This window comes from Python bivittatus, unplaced genomic scaffold (genome assembly GCF_059951505.1).
Source record: "Python bivittatus isolate LINGU-HERP-01145 unplaced genomic scaffold, Pbiv_v1 ctg000580_np1212, whole genome shotgun sequence".
Taxonomy (NCBI): Eukaryota; Metazoa; Chordata; class Lepidosauria; order Squamata; family Pythonidae; genus Python; species Python bivittatus.
This window is the reverse complement of record NW_028277087.1, coordinates 27,150,279-27,159,614: the sequence shown is the minus strand read 5'-3', so window position 1 is coordinate 27,159,614 and position 9,336 is coordinate 27,150,279. Positions and strand designations below refer to the sequence as shown.

Genomic DNA, 9,336 nt, shown 5'->3' with positions numbered 1-9,336 from the left:
GCCATGTGAGAACACAATCTTCATTAGGACCTTGATGAAGCATGTTAACAGTTAAAATTACTATTTTATTACCGATTGCATTCCAATCTAAGACTTTAATAATGATTCCTGGTCAGGAGTTGGGTTGGTTAAAATGTATGGATAGGAATGATCAACCCTTTCAAATTCAGTTGGCTTGTGTTTCCTGTCACATAGTCCCAGGGCATGACTAATTTAGAAAACAGACTGGAAATTTTAACTACTGGAAATGTGGAACACACAGGACATTTCACCATGCATGGTAGACTTATGAAAAAGTGAAAAAATATTGGATAAAAATACATATGTTGCAGAGAATTTTAAAAATTCAGATGAAACCAGTTTTTTTTTTATACTAGGACTTATGGATACCCAATTAGAAAAGATGCGTGTCAGATTGGCTTTATGTACCGCAGCAAAGCTACTGTATGTGCAAAGACAGAGAAGTACAGAACTATCCACAATGGAGGGTTGACTCTGAAGATGACAGAACTAGCAGAAATGGCAAAATTGACCTGCTTGATCAGGGATAAAATACTTGCTTAGAAGATTGGAAACCCTTTATGAACTTTTTGCTGAAAATGACTTGATTTCTGGATTTGTTCACTGAAAAATGGGAAAAAGTGAACACTCCACCTTGATGGAAGAGTGACAAATATGTTTGTAACCCTCTAAGGTAGATTGGAAGTTGCTTGAATTTTATCTACTGTACATTATCTTCTCAATTTAATTTTCTATATATTTTTTCACGCTCATCTTCCATTTAAAATTCTGATAAAAAAAAAATAAAATGCTGCCACAATGCATAGCCAGCAGTTGCCCTAGTGCTACCAGCTTTCAGGTACCAGAAAGGGATTCAAGTCCCCTTACTCTGTCAGTAACCAGTTTTTACCATTGTGAAGTTCTAACTGTTGGCTTCTTTGCTGAAGTTCCAGTTGTACAAGAGGGACTACAGGAAGCACATTTTAGGAGAGCCATATTAGTCTATGATGGCAAAAAATCAGGAGTCTGGCAGCACCTTTTCCAACTAACAAATTTTATTTGGAAAGTAAAAGGAAGCACAGCAACTTATTCTCACCAGTTGCTGTGAGGTTAAATATTTGACTTCAGGTCAAAAAAAAAAAAGTGGGGGGGGACCAGGTTTGTTCTCTATTCCGATTGTTTGTTACAATTAAGCATTTTGAACCACCCACTCCAAAACATCTTCCATGGTGACCAACTCCTCACCTCTGCCCTTTAGATTATGTAATAGGTATCCCTTATACAAAAACCTTTTCTTATATGGGTCAATAAAGAAAAACTGAACCAAGCAAGCATCAACATGGATTTACTGTACTGCCTGTGTCTGTTCTGAAATGCTTGAAGTATACAGTATTTAGAATATTTTCTGGACTTATTTTCTGAGAAGCAAAAAATTCTAGTCTTGTCCAAGTACAAGTTACGTATCTACTACACTTTTAAAATGTAACTCCTCAACTGAGGTGCAGCTAGTTAGCTCTAATAAAAGGGCTAATTTATATTCAGTTCATTTGTTGTTTAATATATATATACAGTAAATTTGTCTCACAAGTTCATTCCGAACACTTTTATTTCTAGATAGTTCCAGAGCAGAACTGTACATGCAAAACTGCATTAGTCACAATAGATTTACAGTAGATTCTATTCTATGTTAAGAGTGGAATTTAGAATCCTTTTTACAGTATAAAAAAACTAAACATCAACAGGTTGGAATTATGATGTTAAATATTCCAATATTCTGTTCCAATACCTAGTTACTAGGTACTGTATGATACAGGTGTTCAATTGTAATAACTTCAGAGATTTAACCACACTTGCAGAACTGGATTTCCCACTTACTCCCTTTTTCTGTCCACCAGCATAAAATCCTGCCATTAACTACCCAAATAATATTTCGTACTTGCCAATGTACAGGGTTATACATCAAGAAAGGACACTCCCTCAATGGCATCCCACATTACCTAAAAAAGCAAATGTAACAAAAATAAAAGAATAACATCTTCAAAAATAAATATAAAGAGGGAATGCAGACAAGTGTCATGAGTTTTTCAGCAGGTTAACATTCATAATATACAAAACATAACTTATTCAAAGCCAAGGACAAAGGGAATATCCACATTTCTTTCAAATAATTGAGCATTTAATCGACTTCTTCCATTCGTGAAGTGTCATCATCTCCTTCCAGTGGTGGCATCTCTTCGGTAACTGCTGGGCTTGTTTCTTCTGTAGCAGCATCGTCTTCATCTATGCCTGTATAAAGTTAACACAATTAACTATTACTTTCTCCATGGAAGTATCTCCCAGTAGACTCTTGTGTGAAAAAGACACATTTCACTTTTATTAAGATTCACTTACCCAGACCAAGTTTTATCATTCTATAGATACGGTTGGCATGTGTCTGAGGATCCTCTAGGCTGAAGCCGGAAGACAAAAGTGCAGTCTCATACAGAAGAATGACCAGATCCTTCACTGACTTGTCGTTCTTGTCTGCTTCTGCCTTCTGTCTCAGTGTTTCAATGATAGAGTGGTCAGGATTTATCTCCAAATGTTTCTTTGCAGCCATATAACCCATTGTGGAGTTGTCCCTGAGTGCCTGTGCCTTCATGATCCTCTCCATGTTTGCAGTCCAGCCATATGTACTGGTTACAATACAGCATGGAGAAGTAACCAATCGGTTGGAAACTACAACCTGCAAGAATTACAGAATATTTAAACAGAGAAAAACCACCAGAGATCATGTGGCATATTGCAATCATAGTCACCTTAATACACAGCTGTCTCAGTAAATGATTCATGATGAGACACCCTAAGAAAGCTTTCTAGCAGATACACTATCAAGAAAGCTAAAACTAGGCAATCTAGCCAGAAATACATGCCACGGCTACAGTAATACTGTAAAAGCTGCATACAATATAGTAAGAAAATACTGAAGTATAGCAGTTAATCTGTTGCATTCCTGAAGGCTACAATCATCCCCATCTCCTGTTTTGTCCAACTTTGAAAAACTCAGTTGCTACTTGATTAAACTGCATAGCACACTGAACTTAAAGACAGCATGTTATTTTATAAACAGGCCATCAACAAAAACTTCCACTACTTTACAGCAGGGGCTTAATTACACAAAGGTTGTTTACCTTTTCTACTTTCTTTTCAAGTATATCTTTCATAATCTTGCAGAGACTTTCAAACTTGGCTTTCTTCTCCTCCTGTTTCTTTTTCTCTTCTTCATCTTCAGGAAGCTCCAGACCCTCTTTTGTTACTGACACCAAAGTCTTCCCCTCAAATTCTTTCAACTGCTGCACACAATATTCATCAATAGGTTCAATCATATAGATTACTTCCAAGCCATGTTTACGAAGTCGCTCCACAAATGCAGAATTAGCCACCTGATCTTTTGTTTCACCTAGAAGAAAAATCTACCTTCAGCAAAGTTCAACAGAATTTAAGAACAAATTTATTGTTATCAACTTTAATTGGAACCTGCTACTAACTCATGAACATGCCTGACAACCAAGATCAAGATAACACAAGCATAGATGCTTACAGTCAAGAATAAACTTCTATGATACAGGTAGTCCTCCTTCAGCACAATTGGGACCAGCAACTTGGTCATTAAGCAAAGCAATTGGCAAGTGAAATGGTAACTGTGCTTACCATTTTACTTCAGTTTTCCTTTACTTTACAGACCTGCAAAGGCTGTAAATATCAGTAATGGTCATAGTCCTAACTACGAATGGTTGCTAAACAAGGACTACTTGTAAACCATTCATTCCAATTTAAGTAGAAACCAGATAATTTGAAATTATACTCACCAGTAATGTAGTAGACATGTTTCTGATTTTCCTTCATTCGAGTGCAGTAATCCTTTAATGACACCATCTCATCCCCAGATGCAGAAGTGTAGTATCTTAACAACTCGGATAACTTCTTGCGGTTTTGGGAATCTTCATGAATGCCAAGCTGAAAGAAAGTTCTATTTTTGTAAGGTGCACGCCAACATTATGACAACATTGAAGTAAATATTTCAAACCAACAAACCTTAATATTCTTGGAAAACTGCTCATAGAACTTCTTGTAGTTCTCTTTATCTTCTGCCAGCTCAGTAAAGAGTTCTAAACATTTCTTGACCAAGTTCTTTCGAATCACTTTCAGGATTTTGCTCTGCTGAAGCATTTCACGTGAGATATTTAGAGGTAAGTCTTCTGAATCAACAACACCTCTCATGAAGTCTGTGAATAAGATTATTATAAACATTTTTATTTCTCACGGTAGCCTAAAATACCTCAAGATACACAGGATATAAAGTAAATTTAAAAAGCTTGCTTATGAGCTTAATGTAGGTCAAGTTACTCTAAAGCAATAATAAAATGGAATCTTCTGTTTCAGAAAGTTTCCTGTCTTCATTTCACTTACATCTTCCCAATAGTATCATGCTTCCCCCTTCTAAAGAGAGAGTACTGGCTCAATTTAAGGGCTTTATTTGTGTGCTGATTTTTCAAATTGCAGCATTTACATAGATTAACTATGACTTAACAGGCCCTTTACCTAAGTACAAAGAGTAACTTCTTTTCAATCTTGTAGCAACTTGCAAACTTTTAGCATGTGAAGAGCTACTTACTCAAATATTCAGGGATTAACTCTTCACAATTGTCCATAATAAACACTCTGCGCACATATAACTTGATGTTATTCTTTTTCTTTCTGTTTTCAAATAAATCAAATGGTGCACGCCTTGGAACAAACAAGAGTGCTCTGAATTCAAGCTGCCCTTCCACAGAAAAGTGCTGCAAAAATAAGGAGATGAATTAGCAAAACTTACTTGGAATGGAATGACACTACCAGACAGCGTATGGAAACTTATGCCTAAGGATTCAATTATTTGAAACTTTAAATTAACAGTATCAGATAGGAAGCCTTCCTGTGCATTTATTTTTAAACCATGAGGACCATTTGCCAACTGATTGTTATTTTTAAGTGCTTGTTTAAATTATGAGTTATTTAAATTTAAATTATGCATTAACAGAAGCCACTTTATATTTTAATATACCACCACTTTGTCAGTTTGAGTTTCACATGAAGAACAAATGGCCCATTCCCAAAAGTAGTATAAATAATCTTACTTTGACTGCTAAGTGATCTTCCCAGTCATTAGTCAGGCTCTTGTAGAATTCACCATATTCCTCATTAGTAATATCATCTGGATTTCTGGTCCAAATTGGTTTGGTCTTGTTCAGCTCTTCTTGGTCAATGTACTTCTCCTTGATCTTCTTCTTTTTTTTCTTGTCACCATCCTTCTTTTCTTCTTCCTCATCAGAACCAACATCTTCAATCTCTGGTTTATCTTCAGCCTTTTCTTCTTTTTCTTCTTTTTCTTCCTCTTTTTCTTCTGCCTCATCATCACTCACCTCTTTGTCACGCTCCTTTTCTACCTGTGAAAGTAGACGAAAATAAAAAAAGGTTAGAATTCTATGACCCCAATACAGAGCAAATTGAAGAGTCTTCTGAAAGATAATCCACTGATAAATACAAGCAAGGCAAGCTTACGCAAAAACTTCAGGACAATCCTTTGTTCACATTAAACTCTTGCTATATCACACTATGAATTTAATTTGCTTCTAGTATTGCCCTGAGCTAACCCTAACCTGAAAATAGCACAATTATCAAATTGCTCAAATAAGTATATGGCCTGTGTACTAACACAGTTAATTTGAAATTATTATCATTTAGACAAATAGAGAATTCAGATACTATTTTGTTGAGAACAAGTTACTTACAAATAGTGTTATCGGATATCCAATGAACTGAGAGTGCTTCTTAACTATTTCCTTAATTCGTCTTTCTTCCAAGTACTCAGTCTGGTCTTCTTTCAGATGCAGAATAACCTTTGTACCACGACCTAGAGGCTCACCTGTAAAATAAATTACAGACTTAGTTGCTGTTGCTCTAAAAGCTCCATGAATCACTGTTTTAATATTTTAAAAACATTTTAAACATTAGTGGTTCAGGACAGATGCTAATCTAGGCTATAGCAATAGCAAAAATACCTGGTCTTTACTACATTATTCATAGTACTATTCTTTTGATGTATGCAATAAATAGGTTTTCTATTACATTTGAAAGGTCAAGCAATTATTGCAGAGTATTTCATTTCCCCATTTCTTATAACACTTTCAAACCTGACTTAACAGCTGTGGTTCTGATTCTTCCCTTAATGTTAATTCTCAATTAGAATTAGTCATTTATGAAAAGTTGGACTCTTACCATTATCCAATCTGACAGTGAATGATCCACCAGCTGAAGACTCCCATGCATACTGTTCATCATCATTGTGCTTGGTAATCACTGTCACTTTTTCAGCAACCAAGTATGCAGAATAGAAGCCAACACCAAATTGACCAATCATAGAAATATCTGCCCCAGCCTGCAAGGCCTCCATAAAAGCCTTCGTGCCAGACTTGGCAATGGTTCCAAGGTTATTAACTAGGTCAGCTTTGGTCATCCCAATGCCAGTATCCACAATGGTTAGGGTACGATCATGTTTGTTAGGAATAAGGTTTATCTTCAACTCCTTCCCAGAATCCAATTTGCTTGGGTCTGTCAAACTTTCATACCTGATTTTGTCAAGAGCCTGCAAAACACAAGATAGCTTTTTCAAAACAAAAAACAAAATTGTAAAATAAGCACTATTCTAGATCCTTAGAAGATGTACTTACATCAGAGGAATTAGAGATCAGCTCCCTGAGAAAGATTTCCTTGTTGGAATAAAAGGTATTGATAATCAGAGACATCAATTGAGCAATTTCTGCCTGGAAGGCAAAGGTCTCCACCTCCTCCTCCATTGGTTGATCCTGTGTCTGTACTTCCTCAGGCATCTGTCAGGAGAAAAAAAATTAAATAGAAATAACTAAAAATAACCACAGATTAACAAACACGCAACTTAAAAGTCCATGGGCAAACTCAAGTAATTACCAAAACTGAATTCCTAACACTCTGAGAACAACATCTTGCACTGTGCAAAACAGAACTACTAAAATCTCTGAATATTTCTCATGTAACTTTAAAAGCAAGTAAAATGGTTCCAAGAGTCTGAAAAATCTAGTTTCAGCACCTGCTTTGATAAAATGAAGTGCATGTGTTAAGCATACATTTAAGATTATGCCTACTGAACTCAAACATTTGAGTAGGCAAGACATGCAGTAAGCTTGGAGTTCCATTTTACACATTATTGGCAAGATTACTTATCTACGTTGGAAATGGCACAAAAATGAAGTTAAAAGTGACAGTTACAGGTCAGTCAGCATGGGAAATGTCCGGTAGCTTGATTAAGCCACCCACAAAGTAAGCCAAGCTCAGGAGCAAGAAGCCTCGAGGACCCTACAGCCGATCTCTGCGCCACCTGCTGGCGGCCGAGGTGAACAAGAAAGCATTCTAGAAACTGCTAGAGTCTTCCTGCTCCCACACAGCCGTTTGCCCCCCCTTAGCTCCCTCCCCTCCACCCATGCGCCCAGGAGCCAATCCTCTCGCCGCCGCGGAGGTTAATCGGGCGCGCGCCGCCGAAACTCGGAGAGCGGCTCGCCTCCCTCGGCGCCTGCCTTCTTCTTCTCCCCCGCCCCGCGCGAGGGCCGCTTTCCCGGCCTCCTCTCTCCCGCCTCCTTTACCGGCCGAGAACATTCGTCTCCCTCCCCTCCTCCAGGCGGCCATGCGACCTCTTCCATTCATTCTTCTGTCGCGTATTGCTTCTCCTTACTAATCCGACCAAAGGAGAAAACGCCTTCGCTTCTTTGTTAAGCAAATCTTGTGGGAAAAGGAGCGCGACCGCCCCTCATACCCGTTCCCGTTTTTTTCCAAGGAACTCGTCTAAACCTTTCCTAATCCACGACCGCCTCACTCTTTCCTCCAATCCTCCCCACCCGCATCGCCGCTTCGTGAGGCGTGTGACCGATCTTATGCCACGCAAACCAGCTGCTTTGTCCCTCCCTGCAGGTCTCACTCTTCGGTTTCCGATCAGCTGTTAAGGCCCAAAGTAAATCGGGCGTCCTTGGGGTTTCGCCGTCCCGCTCTCCCCCCCGCCCTCTTGAGGAAAGACAACTCCACTTCACGAGGGAAAAACCTGGGCTTAGCATCCACCTCCGTTGCAAGCGGCCGCGTCCTCACCTTGACGGCGTGAAATCACCAGCTGCGCGACCGTTCACTGAAAGAACCCGCACTTCTCCAACCGCTCACGAGCTGCACTGCGCGGCGCCCCCGCCTCCCGCCCGCTTTATATACCCGCGCCGCCGCCTCTTTCCAGAACCATCGGGAACCTTCACTGACAGAGAAGGGAGGGGGGCGGAGAGAAGGCGGAGATTCTTCCGAACTTTCTCCAGCGAGAGAAGGGGGAGGAGCCAAACCGGAGAAGGGGAAAATGAGAATGGAGGTGGGGTGTTGGTGACATCGTACGCATGCGCCAGCTCAATTTCTTAGTCTCTTGCGCTCCCTTTCTCCCCGTACTGGAGAGTCAGGGTCTCGAGCTCGCTCCTTTTAACGAGTTAGTGTGCATCGGTCGACCGCGAGATCTGGCGTGCGAGTGCTTGCTTCCTCATCGCCGTTCGGAGGTGCTTGGAAAGACGGCGCATGCGTGAATGCCAACCGCTTGCGCGCTCTCGTTTGGGCCGGCGCCCTTGTCATTGGCGCCTATTCAGGGCGGGAGGCTCGAGGAAAGGAAACTCGGCAACCTGACATGATGACATCATCACTGCTGCTCAGAACAAGCGCGGGCGGGGCAGAGCCCTGGCTGGCCCTGCCCGCGTCCCCGAAGCTTGGCGAGGGGAGGAGTTCGGTGGGCGTGGGGGAGGGACAGACTTCTTTCCACGCCGGGCTTCCCTGCGGTACTTTCGAGTTGTTCTAGAAGTGGCGGGGAAGCGCCGGCGTTTCTCTTCTTTCCCACCCCCTCTTAAGATCCGTCTAGAAACAACGTGAAGCAACGGTGGCGTTTTCTAGCAATGCATTGCAACATTGAATGCAACTTGAAAACTAGCCGTTTCTTTAGGCGTGCGATTTCTGTGCAGCTTTCTTCAGCCAAATAGGTTGCCCTAAACTTCCCATCGAACTAGGGAAGGGTGTTGCATACTTTGTCCAAACCGTATGGAGAGACGGATTGGGAGAGGCTGCTCCAGGGAGTTTTCTTCACCTGACCTGGTGGGAGTCACTTGGCAAAGAACTGAAACACCTCCCTGCTCCAGCCATTACTGCTGATCAGAGGACGCCTCTCACGTCCGTCGTCTTGCTCATCCCCTGGGCAGCGCAGAAGATTGATGATGC

The 9,336-nt window shown here is 40.7% G+C and overlaps 1 protein-coding gene across 1 annotated transcript; it reads right to left on the bottom strand.

The window, feature by feature from the left end:
- Nucleotides 1-1,588: 1,588 nt before the first annotated feature.
- On the bottom strand, nucleotides 1,589-8,348 carry HSP90AA1 (heat shock protein 90 alpha family class A member 1). Its single transcript, XM_007437337.3, has 11 exons — nucleotides 8,191-8,348; nucleotides 6,750-6,908; nucleotides 6,298-6,664; nucleotides 5,811-5,944; nucleotides 5,157-5,465; nucleotides 4,655-4,820; nucleotides 4,075-4,265; nucleotides 3,849-3,996; nucleotides 3,171-3,439; nucleotides 2,392-2,725; nucleotides 1,589-2,286 (listed from the first exon to the last, which is right to left on the bottom strand). Exons 2-11 carry the CDS (start codon nucleotides 6,906-6,908, stop codon nucleotides 2,177-2,179), a joined length of 2,187 nt encoding a protein of 728 aa, XP_007437399.1. The 5' UTR covers nucleotides 8,191-8,348; the 3' UTR covers nucleotides 1,589-2,176.
- Nucleotides 8,349-9,336: the final 988 nt, after the last annotated feature.